Source organism: Eptesicus fuscus, chromosome 20 (assembly GCF_027574615.1).
Source record: "Eptesicus fuscus isolate TK198812 chromosome 20, DD_ASM_mEF_20220401, whole genome shotgun sequence".
In the NCBI taxonomy this organism is placed as follows: domain Eukaryota; kingdom Metazoa; phylum Chordata; class Mammalia; order Chiroptera; family Vespertilionidae; genus Eptesicus; species Eptesicus fuscus.
The window spans coordinates 42,089,929-42,113,680 of record NC_072492.1 but is presented as its reverse complement, the minus strand read 5'-3'; the positions used below and the strand labels follow the sequence as shown (position 1 = coordinate 42,113,680).

The 23,752-nt window shown below is 56.7% G+C and overlaps 1 protein-coding gene across 3 annotated transcripts in view; it reads right to left on the bottom strand.

Annotated features, from left to right (window-relative positions):
• The window catches only part of ARHGAP23 (Rho GTPase activating protein 23), a 68,834-nt gene that overhangs the window by 9,928 nt on the left and 35,154 nt on the right, over nucleotides 1-23,752 (bottom strand). For 2 of the 3 annotated variants that reach the window (XM_054709056.1, XM_054709057.1), the window contains exons 8-20: nucleotides 22,376-22,531; nucleotides 22,082-22,193; nucleotides 21,845-21,902; nucleotides 20,306-20,449; nucleotides 14,779-15,096; nucleotides 13,465-13,526; nucleotides 13,064-13,194; nucleotides 12,179-12,300; nucleotides 11,651-11,806; nucleotides 7,822-7,900; nucleotides 4,831-4,904; nucleotides 4,469-4,558; nucleotides 3,455-3,580 (exon numbers count right to left, since the gene is read on the bottom strand). In XM_054709056.1, coding sequence (XP_054565031.1) covers nucleotides 3,455-3,580; nucleotides 4,469-4,558; nucleotides 4,831-4,904; nucleotides 7,822-7,900; nucleotides 11,651-11,806; nucleotides 12,179-12,300; nucleotides 13,064-13,194; nucleotides 13,465-13,526; nucleotides 14,779-15,096; nucleotides 20,306-20,449; nucleotides 21,845-21,902; nucleotides 22,082-22,193; nucleotides 22,376-22,531 — 1,628 coding nt within the window. The remainder of the gene's footprint in view (nucleotides 1-3,454; nucleotides 3,581-4,468; nucleotides 4,559-4,830; nucleotides 4,905-7,821; nucleotides 7,901-11,650; nucleotides 11,807-12,178; nucleotides 12,301-13,063; nucleotides 13,195-13,464; nucleotides 13,527-14,778; nucleotides 15,097-20,305; nucleotides 20,450-21,844; nucleotides 21,903-22,081; nucleotides 22,194-22,375; nucleotides 22,532-23,752) is intronic. The other variant, XM_054709058.1, reaches the window with a different exon arrangement.

Here is a 23,752-nt window from a genome sequence, read left to right as displayed (position 1 = left end):
AATGAGGTCACTAGTGCCAGGTTGAGAAATGCCAGTGCACACATAGTAGCTATCACCATGTGTGCTGAGTGACAACTGAACAAATGCCAGTGTACGCATAGTAGGTACCACCATGTGTGCTGAGTGACAACTGAACAAATGCCAGTGTACGCATAGTAGGTACCACCATGTGTGCTGAGTGACAACTGAACAAATGCCAGTGTACGCATAGTAGGTATCACCATGTGTGCTGAGTGACAGCTGGACAAATGCCAGTGTACGCATAGTAGGTACCACCATGTGTGCTGAGTGACAACTGGACAAATGCCAGTGTACGCATAGTAGGTATCACCATGTGTGCTGAGTGACAGCTGGACAAATGCCAGTGTACGCATAGTAGGTACCACCATGTGTGCTGAATGACAACTGAACAAATGCCAGTGTACGCATAGTAGGTACCACCATGTGTGCTGAGTGACAACTGGACAAATGCCAGTGTACGCATAGTAGGTACCACCATGTGTGCTGAGTGACAGCTGGACAAATGCCAGTGTACGCATAGTAGGTACCACCATGTGTGCTGAGTGACAGCTGGACAAATGCCAGTGTACGCATAGTAGGTACCACCATGTGTGCTGAGTGACAGCTGGACAAATGCCAGTGTACGCATAGTAGGTACCACCATGTGTGCTGAGTGACAACTGAACAAATGCCAGTGTACGCATAGTAGGTATCACCATATATGCTGAGTGACAACTGAACAAATGCCAGTGTACGCATAGTAGGTACCACCATGTGTGCTGAGTGACAACTGAACAAATGCCAGTGCACGCATAGTAGGTACCACCATGTGTGCTGAGTGACAACTGAACAAATACCAGTGCACGCATAGTAGGTACCACCATGTGTGCTGAGTGACAGCTGGACAAATGCCAGTGTACGCATAGTAGGTACCACCATGTGTGCTGAATGACAACTGAACAAATGCCAGTGTACGCATAGTAGGTACCACCATGTGTGCTGAATGACAACTGAACAAATGCCAGTGTACGCATAGTAGGTACCACCATGTGTGCTGAGTGACAACTGAACAAATGCCAGTGTACGCATAGTAGGTACCACCATGTGTGCTGAGTGACAACTGAACAAATGCCAGTGTACGCATAGTAGGTACCACCATGTGTGCTGAGTGACAACTGAACAAATACCAGTGCACGCATAGTAGGTACCACCATGTGTGCTGAGTGACAACTGAACAAATGCCAGTGTACGCATAGTAGGTACCACCATGTGTGCTGAGTGACAACTGAACGGGTGCCTGGACGAGGTCTTCCTTTGAGTTCCATTCGAGTTAGCAAACGCGTGTGAGCTGGTTGGTGACTTGCCGCTGAGAAGCCACACACCTGGGTTTGCTCGTCTCTGCTGACATCACTTTGCTGTGCAACCCTGGGCAAGTCACTCACTGTTCCTCTTCACCCCAGTTCCCACCCCCTCTGAACAATGTGAGGACAGGTCTGATGCCTGAAGGCCACTTCCAGCCCTGCTGTCCACGGATCCCACAGGTGACAGGAGTCCCGGGCAGGGGAGGCCAGCTCATGGCCGTGGCGAGAACTCCCAGCAGGAGGTCACGTCACCCACTAACTCCAACTGTCCACTGCCTGGCCAGGGTAGTCTCTGCCACAAGTACAACCCCTGCCTGGGCTCATGACTACACTGACCCCTCGCTAGAGAGCCTCTGCGCTAGGCAGACCCCGTAAGCCTGGGGGTGGCTAAGGGGCCTGAAGAGGGGGTAGCTCACTCCCTCAACAACCATGCCAAGGAGGCAGAAAATGGAGGGTCACCAGCTCAGTTTCCAGGAATGAATCCCTGGGTGGTAAAGCCCAGACTGGCATAACCTCAATAGAAATTCATTCATTCGTTCATTCATTCATTCAACAAACACCGAGTGTTTACTCTGTGCCCAGCACTGCGCTTGGTGCTGGGAATACACCAGGAAGGAGACAGATATGCCTCACCTCCCTCATCCTGCCCAGAGGCCCTCCTTGGCTGGGGACTCCCCTCACGGCTCTGGGGGAGAGTAAGTGGACACATTTTGGGCCTCCCTTTTCCCCAAAGACTGTTGTTCCTGACACCCCAGCTCATCACAGGCCTCAAGTTTCTAGGAACTTCTCCAGGAACCATGGGACCAGCCTCTCTCTCTTCCCTACTGCCCCCGCCCCCCACTTCCCGACAAAGCACAGATTCATGGGGGCTCCAGGGGGCTCCCTGTTGGGTTGGAGAGCTGAGCTTTTCCAAGGGAGATAAGCTTCCCCAGACCAAGGCCGCATCAGGGTCTCTGATGCTACCTGGGGCCCTGGCCTCCCGGACAGCTCTGGGCCAGGCCTCCAGGCCGGGGGTCCCAGGTTTAGGGTGAGAACAGGCCATGATGCTCCCTCTTAGGGCTCAGAACCCTGGCCACACAGTGAAGGAAAGAAAGAAGCCAACAGGCCAGGCCAGGCAGCAAGACCGACGCGGACCCACTGCCTTACTCTCGCCAGCCTCCCTCGCTCCGGGACAGGCTGCGGAATCTGCCCGCCCAGTAGGTGGGGAGAAAAGCACAGGCTGCCATTTGTCAGCTGTGTGACCTGAGCAAGTCACTTTACCTCTCTGAGCTCCAGTCCAATGTCCTCATCTGTAAAATGGGGGTAACATGATCTGGTTTCCCTGCCCTAAAGTCTGTATGAGGTGGGAGAGGCTAAGGTTCCCCTCCCCCTGATTAGCTGCCAATCTTATTTCTCCTGGCAGGCGGGGGTCTGGACCACAGGCCATATCAACATTTGGAAATGGAAATCTAAGGGGGTGCATAAAAAAATCCCTGCGTGCCCAGGAGGAGGCACTGCTGCCCTGGGTTTGGCTCTGGAAGACGAAGGCCTCCTGGGCCCTCTGCTGGCCACTCTCGGTTCTCATCCTTCACGGACAATCACAAGAACCCTTAGAACCAGGCCTCTGGGGCTCCAAGCAGCCAAGAGAAGGGAGGTGACCAGCCCAAGATAAACAGAGCCCGGGTGCAGGGCCCTGCCTCAGACCATGCCTGTCCCTGCCCTTCCGTCTCCGCCCCACCCTCGGCATCACCATTTCCTCCCACGGGCAGAGCTCTGCCTCCGTCCCTGCACCCTGCACTCTCTGCGGGTTTATGCATGGACGCCTCTCTGAAGGTGCCCCTGCGCTCACCCCTCTGCTCTCCAGCCCAGGAGCACCTCCCCTGACCTCCCTCCTCCCTCCTCCCCTCACACACATCTTGGAAACTCGGGGGCCTCCTGTTGCTTCTGCCGGGGACTGGGGGAATCCCAGAAGACAGGGATCCGAGGATCTATTCCTGTTTGGCCTTGAAGGGCATTCCCCATCCCAGCAGCATTTCCTTAAGCTGCCGCAGCCTTCCCGGTGCACACCCACCCAGGCGCAGAAGCGGGGGGCCCAGGGGCCCGTGGCTGCTTACATGCTGGATCAGCGTCTCCACGATCTTGTATCGGTCAGGCATGTGGGTCACCATGTCAGCCATGTTGTCCTCCGACGTCCTCACCAGCGTCGGCCCGAAGACCAGGGCCAGGTTCCGGGGCTCCATCTGGGCAGTGGGGGGAGCGGGTCAGTGTCAATAACCCCGGGAGCCTGACTCCAGTCCCCCAGGTCTCCCGCCCTCTGGGCCCCCCAGGCCCCTCCCGGCCACATCCTGAGCTGTCCCTGGCTTAGGGGCTGCACGCCTCCTTGCGTGGGCATGGAGGTGCCTGGTACATGGAGCACACGCCAGGTTTCAGCCCCCTTACTTCCAGGTCTAGCAGCCATGGGCGGCACCCAACCTGCACACCCATACTGTGCTAGCCTGGGGGGTCCTGGAGGGGGCCCCTGCAAGTTCCCAGGCTGTCTTAGGACTGAGAGAAATCCTATAGCTCCCCGCACTTTCCCCGCTGCAGAACCAGAAGATACTCGAGGCGTGGTTTGCAAAAAGCCATGCAAGGAATTCCAGCTAAATCAGAGGATGGGTTTTCTTTTCTTTCTTTTTAAAAATATATTTTTACTGATTTCAGAAAGGAAAGGAGAGGGAGAGAGAGAGAAAAATATCAATGATGAGAGAGAATCATTGATCAGCTGCCTCATGCTCGCCCCACACAGGGGATGGAGCCTGCAACCCAGGCATGTGCCCTGACCAGGAATCGAACCATCATGACCTCCGGGTTCATAGGTCGATGCTCAACCACTGAGCCACGCCGGCCGGGCCAGAGAGGGGCAGAGGGAAACTAGTTTTCGTTCTCAGCCCTGGCCCCCCAGAGGGCAGAGCGAGGGGCCAGCAGGGAGGATGGATTTTCATCAGCCACAGGAGACAGTTCCGAGGGAGAAGCACTGGCCGGGAGGAGTGGCTTGAGAGTATCTGACCCAGAGGAGCTCAGAAGATGCTGAGGAGACCCAGGTATGCTTCCCTCCCTCCCCCACACGCCACACGGGAGCCCCCACCCACCTTGTTTTTCTCCGAGTGGTCAGCAATGGTCTTCAGATGGCCCACGAGGAATTTCAGTGTTTCATAGTAGTGTCCTGGGAGGTCCCTGATCTGGGCAGGAGAGAGAAGAGGCATGGGACCAGACCGTCATGGCCTCCCTGGTCCATCACACCCCAAAGGGGCTCCCACTGCCATAGCTCAGGGGCTCGGGAATCCACCCTCTCACTGCCCCCCTGGTAGAGATGGAGAAACTGAGGCCTTGAGGGGAGAAGGGCTTCCCAAGGTCACAGCGGGAATTGGTGGCCCTGGACCCCGGGCCTCCTGGGACCGTGGTGCTCTCCCAACCCAGTCTGCCTTTTGCCCAACAGTGTCTCTTTCCTTACCAGTTTCCGCAGCGTTTTCAACCGCTCCCTCGAGTCTTCGATGCGATTGGCTTCGATGAAGTCGTTGTATTTGTCTAGAACATACCAAAGACCCTTTAGAGAAAGGGGAGACGCTTCGGGCTGAAGGTCAGGGAGGCCTGTTCTGGTCCGGTTCCGAAGGGCTCCGTGGCCTCGTGTTCACGGCACCAAACCCCCCGCAGCTGTACTCAAGTGTGCACCTGACCTGGGGTCGCCGAGGTGTGCGCATCCGGGAAGAAATAAGACCTGAGCTGCATGTACTACTGGAAAAGGGGTCCCGGCACCAGCCTCCAGGACAGGGACACCACAAGGTCAATGCTCAGAGAACGCTTAGACAGAGGAAGGGGCCTTTCAGTCTCCACACACCCACCCCACCCCACCCCACCCCACCCCACCGGCGTCAGGATTCCCCCAACTCCCTTCAGAAGTCCATGGGAAACTTTTAAAAAGTGGAACGTGGTAACTTTATTCTAAAGTTCATCTGGATGAGTAAAGGCATAAGGAGAGCCTCTACTCGTTCTTTGAAGGCAGAATGATGAGGAAGGCCTTGCCGCACCGGATAGTGAAGCGTACTGTAGAGAGAGCACGGCTAGAGCAGCGGGACTGGAGGGGAAGCCAACAAGGGTCGGCACAGGAAGGAGGAAAACGGGCCACGTGGATCTTTCCTACGTGATAGCGTGGCCCTTTAAATCCGTGTGGAAGATGGAGGCGTCAGTAAATGTCCCTGGGATGATTAGCTATGTCAGTGGTCGGCAAACTCATTAGTCAACAGAGCCAAATATCAACAGTACAACGATTGAAATTTCTTCTGAGAGCCTAATTTTTTTAAACTTAAACTTCTTCTAACGCCACTTCTTCAAAACAGACTCGCCCAGGCCGTGGTATTTTGTGGAAGAGCCACACTTAAGGGGCCAAAGAGCCGCATGTGGCTCGAGAGCCGCAGTTTGCCAACCACGGAGCTATGTTAATGGCGGGGAGGGGATCTGTATCTAGCTCACATAATACACATTTAACTGCATTACAGAGCCAAGTATAAAGTTATTAAAATATTGGGGAAAAATAAGAAAATAGTCACGTAATCATAAGGCCTTCTTAAGCATGAGATGCAGAATCCGTGAAAGATTAACCGCTTTGACTGCACTGGAAACAACTGTTTCCAATTTCTCTGCTGAAAGTTCAAAGGCAAATGGCAGACCCAGTATTTGCAAAAACTAACAAAGGATTCGTGTCTATAATGTACAAGAGCGTGTATCCTATAAATCAATATGAAAAAAAGACAGACAATCCAATAGAAAAATGGGCACATAGTCTGAACAGGCAAGTACAAAGGACATAGAAAAGACCAATAAACTAATGAAAAGACAGTTAATCTCCTTAGTAATGAGGGAAATGAAAATGAAAACAATAATGAGATGCCATTTCCCCTACCCGACCAGCAAAGGTTTAAAATATTAATAACCTCCAATGCTGGGAGGGGGGGGGCATAATGTTCTCTTATGCTATCATTTCCTCGTGGGGTGTGCACGAGGCCCCACCTCTCAGAGTGCCACCTGACGTGAGCTTTCAAAAATGTTTACCAGGGAGATATGAAATCAAATGAAGGACTTGTATGCATGCATATAAGCATAAACAATGGACGCAAATCTCTTGGGGGTGAGGGCATGTATGGGTGTAGGGTGGGGGGGTAATGGTAAGATATGTACACATATAATACCTCAATAAAAAAAAAGTAAAAAAAAAAATGTTTACCAGGGAAGGGATTAGGATGTGCAAATTGCCAGTTATAAACACAGTCACAGGGTGTAAATTACAGCACAGGGAATATAGTCAATAATATTGTAATGACTATGTAAGGTGTCCGATGGATGCTGGACTTATCGGGGGATCACTTCGCAAGGTTTATAAATGTCTAATCACTAGATGTACACCTGAAAATAACATAATATGGTGTGTCAACTCTAATTAAAAAATTAAATGTATCTTTTAAAAAAATGTTTGCCGGGAACGTGGACCTAGAAGTCTGCCCCGAGGACACTGATCCGGGTGTGCAGGGACATACGCCAGGAAAGTCATTGCACCGTGTCCTGTGCAAAAATTTGCAGGCAACCGAAATATCCATCGATAAGGGAGTGACTAGACAAATGATAGTCTATTCGGACTATGAAATACTATGCGGTTGATTTAAAAGAAGAACGAGGAAGAGCTCTTTGTGCTGACATGAATGAATCTCACAATGACAAGCCTCCTTTTGTTAAGAGTAACCCAACCAGTGGTGTGCTGGGGCCCCGCCCCCCTGGCTCCGGAGAGCCTTCACCTCCCGACCAACCGAGTTCACCTCCGGCTCCACACGGCTCACAGGGTATCTATCCTATCTGTCGGTGGCTTGAAATCAGCCCTGGTGGGAGTGTTTATACCATGGAAATTGGAAAAACACTACAGACTAAGCCTCCCTCCCTGCCCCCCAGAGAGCCAGAGGTTAAACACTGATCAGCACACCGCTGAATACCTCTGTGTCTTTGTTGTGTGTCACAGGGTCTGGATGGAAACACAACATTGTTCATCAGCAGCTCAGCAGATGCTCAAAGCTGGGCCCTGAAGCCAGATGCCTGGGGCCTAATCCTGGCTCCAACCCTTACAACCTGTGAGGCCTTGGGCAGGTCGTTGAACCTCTGTGTGCCTCAGTTTCCTCATCTGTGAAGTGGAGATGATAGTGTCTGCCTCAGGGAGTTGTAGGGAGCAGTGCCTGGCACAGAGGAAATGCTCAGAGAATGTTGGCATGACCTCCGGAGAGGGGAGTTGGAGGAGGACAGGGACCTTTGCGTGTGTTTGTATCTGTACTACCTGCTTTTCACAAGCACATGTTTCTTTTGTATTAAAACAAAACACACACAAAATAACACCAACAAACCCAATTTAAAAAGTGGTCAGAGTGTCCCTCCTCCTCCCACTTCTCCACTCCCACCCCCTACTCACCATCAGTGAAAAGAGGCTCAGGTAGCTTTCGGAAGAAGGACTTAAGCAGGCTGCTGATCACGTTGAGGTCTTGCCAGCGCTGGAGAGGGGGCAAAGAAGTCAGGCCACAGGTCGGCCCCGCCCAGGTGCCCTGCCTCCATGCTAGTCCAGCCCTAGAGCCCAGCCCAGCCCAGCCCAGGCCCTCCCTGGGATCCACTTACACCAACCTCTGCCCAGATCAGGGATCTCTGGGCCAAGGCCATTCACTGGGGGCAGCCGAACAGAGTCCCCAGCGAGCCCCCTGACCACCCGGCCCCAGTCCCTCTCTGCTCCAGCCAGCCCAATGAGCTCCAACATTTGTCCATCCACAGAAAGTACCGGATGCCTTCTCTGGTTCAGGCACTGTGAGGGGCAGGGTAAGGAACCCCATCCCCACGCAAGCCTGCCCACTGGACCGCCATTGTGCCTACTTAATGCCAACTCGTGTTTCACCTCTCTCCTTGTCCCTGACATAGCACACGCTCACGCTCAGCGCCTTCCTGTCTCAGGCCCTTTGCACGTGCCGGTCCCCTCCAGAACTCTCCTCCCCCAGCCCTCCAATGACGAGCTCCTAACACTGTCTAAGTGTCACCTCTTCGGAGAGGCCTGCTCTGACTGTTACAGCTAAAGCGGCCACCATCACCACTGCCCTGCCATCTGTGCCACGGCCCTGACTTCGCTTCTTCCATGGCGCGCACCACCATTTGCCATCACTGTGTGCACTTGTTTCCTTGTCCTGCCCGTCTGCCCGTCTGCCCGTCTGCCTGTCTGCCCGTCTGCCCGTCTGCCCATCAGCTCCACGAGGGGCAGGGGCCGTGTCTGTCTTATTCCCGCCTGTGTTCCTATCGCCCAGCAGCTCTGTTAGCCTGGCACTGAAACGGTCTAAGTCAGTAGCTCTCAACCAGGGTGGCTCTGCCCCTCAGGGACATTTGGCAACATCTGGAACCATTTTGTTTTTCATACTCGGGGGGAGGAGGGAGCGGGGAGGAGGGGGAGGGTGCCATTGGCATCTAGTGGCCGGAGGCCAGGGATGCTGCTAAACCTCCTCCAATGCGCAGGACAACCTCCTGCAACAAAGAATTATTCTGTCCAAGGTTTCACGGTTGAGGAAACCCTGATCTAAATAAATGGTTGCTGAATACAAGAATGAACAGCTGGGTCATTGTCCCTTCTTCCCACCAGGGGGCACCATCACCCTGCACAAAGTTCTAGGATAACACCCTGGACGGGAACTGCTCAGAGAAACTCATGCCCAGAAAACAACACAGACACACAACAGACAGACACACCTCAACAACGGGCACACCCAGAGGCACACGGCTCCACAAAATGCACGCTCGTTACAACGGATCCATCGCTTCATGCCCGACCAGCCCACATGTCCTCCCCTCCCCACAGCGTCAACACACACAAAGCTTGACTTCCAGCACTGCACCTCCCCACGGACGAGCGACACCGCTGACATCTAAGGCCAAACCACACACCCAATAGCTGGCCACCCCACCGCTGGGCCCTCTTCTCCATGGCTACGGCCCAGCTTACGTGCTACAGGGTACACTCGCCCCTGCCCAGTCAGCACCTGCCCACTTCCCTCCACTGCCTCCTGGCCCTGGTGCGTGGGCTCTTCTCATTCCCCAGCTGCCAAACCCAAGGCCTTGCCCTGTATCTCTTGACCCTTCCTCTGTGCAAGTACCCACCCCTCGTCCCAGCCTCACCTGCCCTCCCCTCTCCACCTGCCCACGTCAGGGCCTGGTCCTTGCGCTCCTGATACCCACCCCCTCCCCACATAGCAGCTCCCTCCATCATCTCAGCTGCAAGCCCCAGCATGACCCCCTGCCCACTCACCAGTCCACTCTTGGTCTAGTATCTGATTATGCCGTCACCCCCAGGTGGGTGACTCATCGTCACCCCAAACCCAATGGGGCCGCTCCCTGCCTCAGCCTCCCTCTCCTGTCCTACTTCCCGATTTCTGCCAGGGGTCGATACTACCAGCCCCAGCTCAAACGTGTGGCTCTTCCTGCCCCTCCTTCCTCCCTCTTATGCAGCCAACCCTCGGAGCTGCTCCCGTCCACCCTCCTATTCTCCGAGGACCACTGAGTCCACTTCCAATAGATCAGTCATCTCTTTCCTGGACGCCCTGCTCTGGCCCTTCCTCGTTCACATGCATTAGGTACAAACTAAAGCTCTACTTTCTCAAGCCCCACTCTCATTTGTGCCGCCCCGTCGAAGGCTTCCTATTGTCCATTAGATCAAGGTCAACGGCTTCAGTGAAGCCGTCAAAAGTCCCCCCCCCCCCGTCTCACCCTCCCCGCGGCCACGCCCAGGAGTGAGGTCTATTCTCTGGCCCCATGCTTAGACCCTCCTCCGGGATTTTAGAAAATGCCATCGTGCCCTGCCTGGGCTGCCTTCCTGCCCACCTGCCCCCCTTCCTATGCACCCTTCAAAGATTCAAACACTCAAGCCTACCATCTGCTCCCGCACTCAGCATCCTCCCCTTCCCCATCGCACAATCTGGTCCTTGATGAGAGACCAGCCTTTTCTCTGGCCCACGATTTCACACACACTTGTCTTGTCTCCTCCTTCCCTTCCCCAGGGCAGGAAGACGGCCATGGATCACATGAGGTTTCATGGTACGTGACTCATGAGACTTCAATGCCCAGATCCGTGGTTTCCCAAAAACCTCGTTTTCAGCAGCGCCCCTTTTGTTAAATAAAATCATACGTGAAAACCCAGTAAGGCGGGGTTGCTCTAGTTCAAGCGAGGAGCGGGGTCCTGAGCCGGCCCTGGCCTCCCACAGCCCCTCTAGAGGAACGTAAGATTCTGGAAAACAGTCTGGGAACCACTGCCCTGCTGCAAACTCTCAAGTGTGGCTGTCAGATTCGTGAGCTCCCCTCCTGTGATCAGCCGCCTCCTTTCCCTTCTTGCAGCCCCCAAATTGCTGGCCACTTCAGAAAACACCGTATACGCCCCTTCTTCTAAGCCAGGGGCCTGCAAACCATGGCCCGTATGTCAAATCCACCCAGCGGCCAGTTTTCGCATGGCCCTTAAGATAAGAATGGATTTTATTTATTTTTATTTTATTTTATTTTATTTTAAGAATGGATTTTATATTTTTAAAGGATCATTGGGGTGGGGGAGGGGGATGGGAACAAAACAAAAAAAAGGAGGAGGAAGGGAAGAAAGGTATGCAATGGAGACTGTATAGCAGGCGTCTTCACACTACGGCCCGCGGGCCACATGCGGGTGTTTTTGCCGTTTTGTTTTTTTTACTTCAAAATAAGATATGTGCAGTGTGCATAGGAATTTGTTCATAGTTTTTTTTAAACTATAGTCCGGCCCTCCAACGGTCTGAGGGACAGTGAACTGGCCCCCTGTTTAAAACGTTTGAGGACCCCTGCTGTATAGTAACTAAATCCTCAAATACTTACCACCTGGCCCTTTACAGAAAAGGTATGTAGACGGATGACAAGCCTTCAGAGTCCACGCCTTTGCTCAGGCCGTTTCCTCTGCCTGGAATGCCCTTCCCTGGCTGGCTCTCTCTTGCTTTTAGTGAACTCGACTCCTCCTTAGGGCCCAAACCCTGCTGCCAGCCGGCCTCTGTCTCAGGGCTTCCTAGGCCCTGACTGCATCTATTTGTTCAACTTCAGCTGGGGGGGTGCCATCCCCAGGGCTGGACAGCGAGGGCAAGCCCTGCCATACCCATCTTGGTGCCCTGGCCCAGTGCTAGGCACATTGCAGGGTACGATAAGCACAAAAGACACACACACACCGCCTCGGCCCCCCTCCCGCAGCTCCCCCGAGCCATGCCCACCTCATCTTGCAGGTTGATGTCACCGGGCCCACGGTTGAGCTGCTCCTGCAGGCTGGACACCACGGCGTTGTTGCCCGGCACTCGGTAAATGCCCGTGGACTCCAGCCCTCGTGCCTCCACGATGCGACAGCATGCAGCCACGATCAGGGGGACATGCTGGGGACACGGGCAGGGCAGGGGTGTCAGGGAGGGTGAGAGCAGCATTCTCCACCAGGGGACCAGAGGGGGTGGGGAGACCAAGATGGGGGCAGTGCAAGGCCCAGCTCTGCCAGGAACCCTCTCTGGGGACAAAAGGCCCTCGCTGCCTGCAGTCTGGGGCTAGAATAACCCCCACGCCTCGCCCTGGTCTGAGAAGGGGCACTGGCCAGGGGGCAGGGGTTCCGGGCTCTGCCTCAGCTCTGCTGCTCCCTCTCTGCCCCTCCCCGGCTGTGTCTGTAAGACCAGGTGGACAGCTGCTTCCAGGTCCCTTTCGGCTCTGTCTCCCCCTCCCCCTCCCCCTGCCTGCTCTGCAGTGTGGTGGGGACCCACCTGGTTCTCCGTGGCTGGCTGGCACTCCTCCAGCCGGATCCCGAATGCCCTGGGCGCTGCCTTCTTATTCTTCTTGATGATGTTGATGCCCCAGGGGCTTTTGGGGGCAGCAACACTGTCATCTGGAGGGGGAGGCAGAGAGCGCCGGGTGAGCTGGGCCCGGGAGGGGTGGCAGCCACACTCACCCACCACACTCACACTCCTGGACACGTGGGGACTCTCAGAGAGGCCCCTGGGATGCTGAGGGCTGACGGGAAACCATACACCAAGTGTGAAGGCCAAAGGAAAGCGGGCTCTAACCCGGAGGAGAGAGGCCTCAGAATTAGGTAAGGACTTCTGTGTGGCCTCCGGGGCTGGCACAGGGAGGCGGAGCCATTGATTCGGGTACACGCAAAGGAAGGACCTTCTAACAGCCCAGAGAGTGTGTGAAGAAGGAAAGGCTACATCCTCAGAGGACGAGCCTCCGCCCCTGAGGGGACACAGCACAGACTCCTGGGTGACTATCCAGCAGGGAGGTCTTGGAAGAAAACCAGGATCCAGGCCCTTCCAGCCCTGAGACTCTGAGAACCCCAGACCCTCACAGGCATACACACATGGACAGACACAGCGGGATAACCCTGGCGCGCACACACCCACCCACCCCTCCATACACACACACACACACACACACACAGGCACACGCACACACACACACACACACTCACACTCATAGGCACACACACTCCTCACAGGCACACACACACTCACAGGCACACACACACTCACAGGCACACACACTCACAGGCACACACACACTCACAGGCCCTCTGCTCCCTTGCAGACCCACCAAGCTGACCTCACTCTCCCAGCCGCATGCATGTCACCCCCTTAGCAGCCGCCTCCTACCCTTGCTCCCTGCAGGCTGGTCCTGAGTCCTGATGCCACGTGCTGCACTCTGTTTGAGGAACTCAGACTTGAGGCCCCCCAGGCCCCGAGAGCCTTTTGGGGAGGAATCAGCTTTGGGCCCAGAGCTATGGCTGCATGGGAAGAGGGGGAAAGGAGGGGTCTTCATCCGGGTGACCCAGCACGCCACCTTCCCTGGCCTCCCACCACCATGGACCTCCCCGCTATCCCTGAGGCAAACCCTCCTGGCCCTTCTGGGGACCGGAGGCCTCAAGTTCCCTGCCCCCTCCCTGTCCCCAGGGGCTGCCTTCCTTGGAGGTGAGCCAGGAGAATGACCTATGCCTGGAGTGTGTCATCCCCCCCCCCCCCTCCAGCCAGGCCTGCTCCATGAGGGCTGGGCTCACCTCACTTTTCGGTAATCATTAAGCTTCTTGCTGATCAGAGCTTGGTTGGCACAGCCGGGGTCCTGGAGGAGGGAAGAGAGCGCAGATGCGGTCAGTGCCCGCATGGCCTGCCCCAGAACTCAGCCCTGGCTCCTGCCTCAGCCTCGCCTCCCCTCTCCTCCATCTGCCAGCTGGACGGCACAGACCCTGGAGCGAGCAAGACCAGGGCTGGGCTCCTGGGCGCCCCCTCGCCAGCCGTGAGACCCTGGGTAATCCACTTCGCTTCTCTGAGCCTCAGTCCCCTCCGCAGTGGCAGGGGAGGGACAATATCGCAGCCTCAGGGTTTGGGGGCAGAACTATGCACACAGCACTCCTCACAGTCCTGCCAAGGCCCAGGCGGGGTGCCCCAGGAGGGCAGCTATTGCGGGCAGGAAAGTGGCTTGGGACCCTTGACCATGCCTTGCTGGGGGCAGCCCAGCCACGCGTCCCAGGGCAGGGCCCAGATCCCAGGTGCTTTCCTCCTTGCCGTGAGGAAAGAGACAATGTCCTGGGGGGCGGGGGGCGCGGAGCCTGGGTCAGTGGGAGGCTATGCCCTCAACAAGAGGGTCTGTGGCCCAGAGGCTGGGCACTGACAGCCAGGCCGAGACCAGCCCCCGGCCCGGGCCCCCACGCCATCGTGTGCAGGTGTGTCCGGATACTTGTGTGCGGGCACTTGGCCAAGGAGGGGCCGGGTGGAGCGGAAACACCAGCCCGGGCCCCGGGTGTGCAGCTGCCCAGGAAGGGGCACCCTTTTTTTCAAATTCTCCAGAGTCCCTGCCAAAACCTTGGCTCCGTCCCTGCTGCCTGCTGCCAAAGGCCCGGCCCCTTGGCCTCCTCCCAAGGTCAATGTGTTCATGTCCCTGCGGACAGGCCAGTCCTGTCAGAAGGGCCAGCCCCAGCCCTGGCACAAGGACACCTCATTCTGTGCCGCATTCCGTAGGAAACACCCTCCCCCTCCCCCACTGACCCTGCAGCAGGGAGCGGAGGCTGGCCTGGGGCTGACCTCTCTGTGCCAGAGCCTGCGCTCACGGCAATAATTAATAACGCTAATAATCACTGTCCTTCCTAGAGTGATTGTCACTGCCAGTCACGGCACCCTGGAGACGCAGGTGCTCCGTGAGCCACCGTGCGCGGCCCCTTCACACCAGACCCTAGGGGGGTACAGCGGTCGGCCCATGTAACGGCAGAGGGAACGGAGGCTCAGCGTGAGGAAGGGAGGTCCACGGCCGGGGAGAGGTGGCCCCGGGGCCTGCTCTGGCCTCCCTGGCCCCGTGGGGGGCTGGGCCCGGCCCTCACCTCGCCCTCGGCCCTGCTGTTCTCTCGGATCGCTCTGATCCAGCCCAGCATGTCATCCCGGTCCTCAGCCTGAAAGAGATATTCACAGAAGTCAGCGGTGGTCAGCCGGAACACGTGCCTCCTCTTGGTCTCGCTGTAGGAGATGTCCACCAGGCAGGAGCCGATGCAGACGGGCGCCGCCTCGTCCTCACCTGCGACGGCCGCCGCCCCCGCCGCTGCTGCCGGCCCGGGCTCCCGCCGCTCCTTGCTCAGCGAGAGGGAGCGCGCCCGCAGCGCGGCATACACCCGCTTCCACTGGCGCAGGCCGCCGCCCGCTTTCTGCAGGGAGACACAAGGAGGGAGGAGATACGGAGGAGGAGGGTGTGAGAGGACAGGCCTGCCTGCCCGCCCCAGAGCGCCGGGGGGCGAGGCTAGAAGCTGTAGACACCCCATTGCCTGCCAGGAGCCCCCCTGCTTCACTCCGTGGGAACCTGGGGCAGCCTCCTGCTCAGAGTCCTCAACTCTCAGCTCCTCACCTGCCTGGACACCCCACCCATCGTTCTCAGTCTCCCAGAGGGTCTGCAAGCTTCTTTTTAAAGACTAGCATCCTTAAAGCCCAGCATCCTTAAAGCCCAGCATCCTTAAAGACTAGCGTCAGCATTCACCGGGCGTTGGCCATGACTGGGAGAACCAGTAAGGGCTCTGGGAGGGCCACTGGGCCCCACCCAGCATGTGCCACCTCACGTAAAATCCTCATAAAGCCATTCCTAGTCCACATTGCTCCCCTTCACAGCAAAACCGGTCAAGAGTGTCAACCACACTAGCTCTCCCCGCTTCTCTGCCGCTCACTCAAAACTCCGCACACTATCCCTTCCCAGAAAGCCCCTTTCAAGGCCACGCAGGTCTCCAATGTAGCAGCTTCCCGGCCCTTCCCGGCCCTTTCCTTGGCCTCTCTGAAGCCTTTGGCCATGCCTACCCTCTTCAAACCCTCTCTTGGCATCTGGGACCCCACGGTCCCTGGTCTTCCTCCAATCCCACTGGCTCCGTCTGCCTCCTCCGCTGGCTCGCTCCTCTATACCAGTGGTTCTCAACACGGGTGACTCACCCCAGGGGACATCTGTCTGGAGACATTTTTGTCGTCACACCTGAAGTGCTATGGCATCTAGTGGGTAGAGGCCAAGGGTGCTGCTAACCAGCCCCTGATGCTCAGGAGAGCATCACAACACAGAACCATCCGGCCCCAAAGGGCAATAGAGCTGAGGTTGGGACCCTGCCCTCAAGGATGGGAGCTCCGGGACGTGGTCCTGGGCTCCCCTCTCCCTGCAGCTTCCCCAGTGACGTCATTTGTCGGCTGATGGCGATGCCCAGCGTCCCTTCAGCCGTCCTGTGCCTCCCGCCCCCTGAGCAGCAGCCCCACTTGCATGCTCATACGGGGCAATTGATTTCCACCATCAGATCTGTTCTCCCTGCCACCCCCGTCTTTCCCAGCTCAGGAAATAGACCTAGTTGCCCAGAAACCTGAAAGGTGCCTTCGACTCCTCCCTTTTCCTCACCTTTGACGTTCAACCTATCAGAAAGTCACTTCTGCTTCCCAACCATCACCTGTCTCCCTCATTCCTGCTCACACCTTGTCCACGCCATCAACACCTCTTGCCTGGACAATGGCACAAACCTGCCCAGTCTCCGCTCTCATCTCCCACAATCCGTTCCCTGCCCAGCAGCTGCAGCCACAGTTTTAAAATGTAACCAAGATCATGTGTCTCCCCTGCTTAGCACCCTCTCCTGGGTTCCCAGGGTCTTGGAATCAAATCTAAGGACTCTGTGATCTGGTTGCTCCCTCTCTAAACCCATCTCCTCTCCCTCCTCCTTCCTCACTGTGTCAAGCCACAGGGCCTTCTTCAGTGAACAAGCCACGCCCACCCTGTCTCGAGGCCTTTGCACGTACTGTTCCTTCTTCTTTTTAAAAGATAAAGTAATATATTTGTATTGATTTCCAAGAGGGAGAGGGAGAGAGATAGAAACATCAATGATGAGAAAGAATCATTGATCGGCTGCCTCCTGCACGCCCCCTACTGGGTATCGAGCCTGCAACCAGGGCCTGTGGCCTGACCGGGAATCGAACCGTGACCTCCTGGTTCACCGGTTGAGGTAAAACCACTGAGCCATCCCAGCAGCCAGGCTGCACTTGCTGTTCCTTCTGCCAGGAGCCCCTTCTCTCGCTTCATGTGGCTGCCTCCTTCTCGCCCTTCAGGTCTGAGCTCAAAGGTTACCAACATCCCCTCCTCGGGGAGACCTTCCCTGATATTTTTTTCTGTAGGCAGCCCCACCACTCCCAACTTAAAGGCAATCACATCAGCCTGTTTGATTTCCCTGTCTGAATCCTCTGATTTATGGTAAGATTCTGAGAGCAGAAAGCTTGTCTGTCCTCTCAGACCACATCCCACATCCCACATCCCACATCCCAGAGCCTCAACAGACCCAAGGTAAGTGCTCATCAATATTTACTGAATAAATGAATGAATCCTCCTCGGAGCACCCTGAGGGCAGGGGTTCCATCTCAGCCTGCGAGCTCCTTTCCTCTGGCTGGTGGCTGCCTCAGAGCAGCACTGGAGAACGCAGCCACGTCTGGCTGTGAGCTCTGCCCACCACCACCGACCTGGGGACCCGGGCAGGACACAGCAGGACCCTCCAGAAGAATGTTAATGTCCAAGTAAGGTGGTGATAAGGCTGCCCTTTTGAGACTGAACCAGCTAGGTGACCTTGGACAAGTCAAGCCCTCTCCCCTGGCATCAGCGTTCCCTGTTGCTAAAACGAGAGGTGAACTAGCTGGCCTCCAAGGTCGCATCCAGCTCAAGTGCTGCGTCCGTGGCTGCAGGAAGATGTCACACCCTCTCCCCTCGGCCTGATAGTCAACGTCTCTGAAACAGACTGGTGTGTGTGTGTGTGTGTGTGTGTGTGTGTGTGTGTGTGTGTTGGGCGGGGGGGGGGGGGCACCCAGGAGAGGCTGGGCTTGTGGGAGAAACCAACAGCTGACTGGCAATCATGACTCTGAATAGACCAAGGGCCAGAAACTGACTTGAGGGGCCCTCTCCTAACTCCCAGGCCATGGTACCGAGGTGACGAGGGAGAGTGGGTTCTGGTCAAGATGGGAGTGGAAGCCCCTGTTGTCCAGAGCTGCTCACTGAGCAGAAAGGGGCCAGCTCCTCTCCCTGCCCGGGAGACACTGTGGGGCACCCAGGAGAGGCCTTCAGGGGCCACCCAGAGCCGGGGGACAGGCTGCCTGGCAGGCAGGAGTAGCAGTCCTCAAAGGCCTCCACGGGGCTCCAATGTTGGGCTAGAAGAGTTTGTCTACACCCGGTTGCCCTTCCTCAGCCACACCGCTGGCCCCTGCTGCCCCTCCTAGGTCACCCTGGTCTGCAGCCACTTGCTGACTCTCCTCCTTGGCCCCCATCCCCCCACGTCCTCTCAAGGTGCAGCCTGTCTCTTGCCCTCTCCCTCCGTGCTCCCAAACCTGGCTGCAGGTGCCGAGCCTCCCCTGATGGACCAATGCCCCCCCCCCCCCGAGGTGGGCCTCCATCCTGAGCGCCACAACCTCGGAGCCTCTGTTCCCAGAACACCTCCACCCTTGGACTCCACAAGACCCCAAAGCAACCTCTTGGCTTCTGTTCCCCAAACCTGTGCCTCCAGTGCCCATGGCTCAGGGGAAGGTCCCACTACCCAGCACCCCACAACCCAAGCGGAGACCCCAGGAGCCAGCGTTACCTCCCCCTTCCTCCCTCACCTCCCAGCCATCAGCAAGCCCAGGCCTTTCTTCCCCTTGAATCTCTCTAAATTGTCCCCTCCCCTCAGCCCCCTGCCACAGTCTTGGTCAGGGCCCCCATCCTCGCTCACCTGGACAACAGCAGTGGCCTTGCCTCTTCCTGTCACAGGATCAACACCTGCCTCCTGGCCTCACACACCCTCAACTTATATCCCTGCCAAGGCTTGCCCTGAGTGACAAGGCCCTCCAAGCAGGCACCCAACGCCCCCACCTTGGCTTCCACCTCTTGCCCTGGCTCCCAGCCACCCCCCTTTCTCCAGACCATCCAGGAGGGCATCTCCCTGTCAGACCGCTCTCTCCCCTCCCAGCTTGGTGGATTCTCACACATCCCTCATGTCTCACCCACCGCTCCGAGGCTAGGGTCACCTACTGTATGCCATTGCCCTGGACACCCCCATCATCAACATCAGGCACTCGTAGCTGTTATGCAACTGAGCTATTTCTGCTCATCATGAACCCCAGCCGGGCAGGACTGGCCTGGATCCCTCACTACGAAATCCTGAGAACCTCAGCTGAGAATCAGGGTGGGCCACACCCTTAGTCATTATCCACAGACTGGATGGGGACACAGATAAGCCAATCCTGCCTGGATGACACATCGGCCCTTGGAGTAGAATACGGGTGTCTCCCATCTTGCAGGTCAGAGAAGTGGGGCTCAGAAGATGAGACCTTATGCCCAAAGCCTTATGCCTGATATGTGGCTGGGCAGGAATTTAAGTCTGTCTGACCTCAAAGCTTATCTTCTTTCCAGGTACAAGACCCCTAGGAGGCAGGGTGGAAAATTCAAGTAACAGCAATACGCAGAACAGCAGTCCCACCCCCACCTCCCCATGCCAGGCACTGGGTAAATCCATCTCATTTAATCCTCAGCAACAGGCATATGAACTAAGGAATATTATTAGCTCCATGTACAGACGAGGAAATTGAGTCATGGACAGGTGAGTCACCTAAGCTTCCCCAGCAACTTGTGTTGCCGTCGAGAGACAGGCCCAGGTTATGGTCACCACTCTGCTCAGCCTTGCCTGGGCTGCTGGGGGGAAGCGGGGGGCTGGCGGGGGGGCAGCAGTGGGGCTGCCTCCCCTCCCACCCCCTCAGCCATGGCCCCTGCCTGGAACAGAGGTTCAGTCTCCACAGGCCAGGGGTCCTACCTTCTCCTCTTCGGACCCTGGTTATCTGCCCTCGCCCTCCACCCCCAGGCCCAAGCCCCCTTCATCGCTCACCTGGATCTCTATGGCGGCTCTGAACTCATCTTCTTTGGCCTCCACGTGGGCCCTCTCTAGTTCACTCCCCAGGAAGCCACACGAAAGAGGCCCCGGGGGCTGTCAGCTGCCCTTGGGATAAAGACTAAAACTTCTGCTGACCTTGAAAAGGCTGACCTCTGCTTTCTTTGGGGGCCTCAGCCCCTCTAAGAGAATCACCCTGGCCCTTGCTCCCTCATTCTCCATGAACATTCATGGCCATTTGGGGGGTGATCTGCCAACCAAGGATCGCTGTGACTGGTTTTGTCAGAATCCCGAGCGCAACTTCATCGGATCCATCCCATGGAACAGACCTCTTTTTCATGAGTTCATTGGGTCCCCGGGAGTTTTTCCCAGCATCTAACCTCTACCCTTCCTGCTACAGCCTCAGCCGGTTCTCTTTGGCTCCAGAGGCTGTGGCGTAAGGAGCCGGAGGGTTCTGCTGATCCGGCTTCCATCCATCGTCATCGCATTCCTCCGGCCATCTTACCTTCCCCTTGTTGGTGAGGACCTGCTTATAATACAACCAGCCTTCTCTCCTGACATCGCTGAAGGTTGTGTCCGAGAGGTCAGAGGTTGAATGTCGCTTAGAAGGAGCGTCAGCATCTTCGGAAGTGCCCCAGCTGTCCAAGGACTGCAGCAAGACAAGAGAGGGCAACGTAAGGTGGCTCCCACAGGGCCGGCCTCTCAGGAACCCCATGGGCCACGCGCAGCCACAGGGCCGGGTGCGAGCCTGTGCCAGGCTCTGCTGCTGTGTGTGGCCTCGCGGCCTTGCTCGCCCGCTCTGAACCTCGGGGGTGAGGTCATGAGACACACGTGCTGGGGAAGCCAGAAAGGAGGAAAGGCTCTGACCAGCAGACCACGAGCCTCGCCACGCCAGAAAAGCCAATCGGGAGCCACCCGTGATTTTATAGACTTGAAGAAATTAAGGAAACAGCTGAAGTAATTGTGTCAACACAGAGTTAAGTAAACAGAGGAAGTCAGAACATCAATGAGGACAGAGTTAGGGGAGCAGGTAGTCATGGCCACAAAGGGTTAAACAGAGGAAATGATCGTGTCAATAGGACTCCAGCCACAGAGATGACGTGCCAGAGGGAGAAGTAGGCAGGCAGAGGCAGTTATAAAGAATAAGCCAGGTGGCCCTAGTGGGCTTGGCTCAGTGGATAGAGCATCAGCCTGCGGACTGTGGGGTCCCAGGTTCGATTCCGGCCAAGGGCACAGGCCTGGGTTGCGGACTTGATCCCCAGTAGGGGGTGTGCAGGAGGCAGCCAATCAATGATGCTCTCTCATCATTGATGTTTCTCTCTCTCCTTCTCCCTTCCTCTCTGAAATCAATAAAGAAAATATATATATATATTTTTAAAAAAGAATAAGCCAGGTGAAAATACAGCAAGGTGCTAAATGAACCAAAGATGGCAAGAGTTTGAAATCAAGATGGCTTTTCCAGCCCATCTATAATTAAGGAGTTAAGGCCATTTCAGAATTGGCCGTATGTTTGCCCAGGTTCTGAGGCTGGAAACTCTAGCTTCTCCGTCATTCTCAACCTTGTGTCCCCCCCCCCCCCCCACACACACACACACTTTTCGGAGTCCCCTGAAAACACCGCTCAAATACTGACCAAGTGCCTCCCTAGTGCAGGCACTGTTTTGGGTACCCACGGAGACCAAGCAGCGACCAGACCAAATAAAATCCCTGCCGTCATGGAACTTACGTCCCAGCTGGGAGACAGGCAGGAAAGGAGATGGGTATATAAATTACCGAACATGACAAGTGCGAAGGAGAAACACCAACTTGCGAAGGGAGACATAAAATGTCAGGGGTGGAGGCTGAAATCTCAGGGAAGGCCTAAAGAAACCTGAAGACAGTAAAAAAGTGAATCCTATGGCTGCGGTGGGGCTGGGGAAAGGGCATTCTAGACGGAGGGGATACGGTGCCTTTAAGTGATGGCAGAGGCCACAGGCTGGGACCCTGTGCCGAGGCCCTGCCCAGCACTCCCACACCCTCGCCTCCCCCTACACACGCCACTCACCCCATCAGTAAAGAAGCTTCGGAGCATCCGCAGGCTGGGTACTCGGTTTGGCAGGCGCCTGGGGAGCAAGGACCAGGAGTGAGGGATGTGGGAAGCACAGCTAGGACCTGAACCACCCAAGCCCCAAGGCTCAGGGGCCGTCCGGGGCTCGCCGCCCTGGTGTGTAGAGGACCCCAGGGCTGGGAGCCCCGCCACAGCCCAGGCAAGCTGGCTGTGCTGGACCCACCCCGTCCTCACCGGAGAGCCTTGCCCTCGTCCCGGAAGGTGTTGAGCCCGTCATCGCAGGACTTGGAGCGCTCCGTGGTGATGGCCAGCAGGTAGGAGGAGCGGCGGCCGGCCTTGATGCTGCCTGCAAAACGCCCGCGTTGGGCCAAAGGGTCAGGGGGGCCGTAGGTTGGGGGCTTCCATGGGGCCCTCCTCTCTGGGCAGGAGCCAGCGAGAGGAGGTCAGACACCTAGTAGCAGGCCCCGCAGAGACTGTGGAGGCCGGGCAGCAAGGGGGAGGCTGGGGGTGGGTGTGGGGAGCACTCACTGCAGTCCTTGGAGTAATGGCGGCCGAGGGCAAAGGTGAAGGTTGGGGAGGATGGGCTGGTGCCCAGGACGGGAGCCGAGTTCATGGCACTGGAGACCACAGCAGAGGCGGGGACGTGCTTGGCTTGTAGGTCAATGCTGGGGCTGGTGGGCTCATCTGCGAGAAGGGAGGGAGTGGTGGGTGAAGGTGGCAGGGAGCTGAACCTGCCTGTCCCCCCACCCCCAGCCTTGCCTCTGGGCCCAGACCACATTCCCAAGGCCCCTCAGGTCTCCAGGGCCCTGCTGTCAACATCCCCACAGCCAAGGGTGCCCACCAACCAGACTGTTATCATGGCGGCTCAGGCCCTGCCTTCCTCAGCACCAAGGGCACCAGGCAAGGGGTGGAGCTACCCTTCTTAGGCCACGCCCCTGAGGGCAGGGGCTGCTTGGGGATAAAGACCGGCTCCTGCTTTAGCTGCAGGCTCCTTGAAGGCAGGGTGGTTTCCCCCTCAGCCTGGGAGTGCTTTGAAAGGAAAGATTTACCTCCCCTCAGACTGGGAGCGTACTAGGGCTGTGTGTGCCCACTCAGACTGAAGGCTGGCTGTGGGGGGCCTGGCTGCGGGGGGCCAGGCCTGGGTCTCCGCGCCCTCCTTCCCGCAGCTACACTACCGTGAGCTCACGAGCCTCGGCTCCATTTCTCAGCTCCTGGCTTCCAGTCCCATGACTTTGCACCCAGTCTTTCTCCCAAGCCCCTCGACCCAGCCCAGCCCACCCTGCTCCCTCACAAGTGCCTCAGATTCGGCAAACCCGGAACCTTTCCCTGCCCTCCTCCCTCCCATTTCCAAATGGAGGTGAGGCCTCACCCCCCAGCGAGGCAAGAAACCTGGGAGTCGCCTGGCCTCTCCACTCTCTTGTCTTTCCCTTATCCAACATCTGTCCTAGAGGCAGCAAACTTCCCATGTTCCCTCTGCTCTCAGGATGAAGTCCAAACTCCCTGGTCTGACAAGGCCCCTGCAGACCCATTCTGATGACTGGAAGGGACTCCTGCCTCTATCATTTCAAGGTCCTTGCATACTCCAGTCTCTCCCCCTCATCATTCTTCCCCTAGCTAACTCCTCATCCTTCTAGGCTTAGCCAAAATCTCCTTTCTCGAAGGTTCTCTCCTTGGCCACCATCCCAATCTAGGCTAGGTGGCCCTTCTCCGTCTCCTAGAGCCCCCTGTACTCCCATCACACACTCATCCCACTGGATTGCTCTTGTCTGATCATATATCCCCATGATAGACCACACACTCCATGAGAGCATGGAGCCTAGCACAGGGCCTGACACTACTTGCTAGATGGATGAAAGGCTGGAGGATAGATGGAAAGAACAAAGAATGAAAGAAACAAAGAAAAGA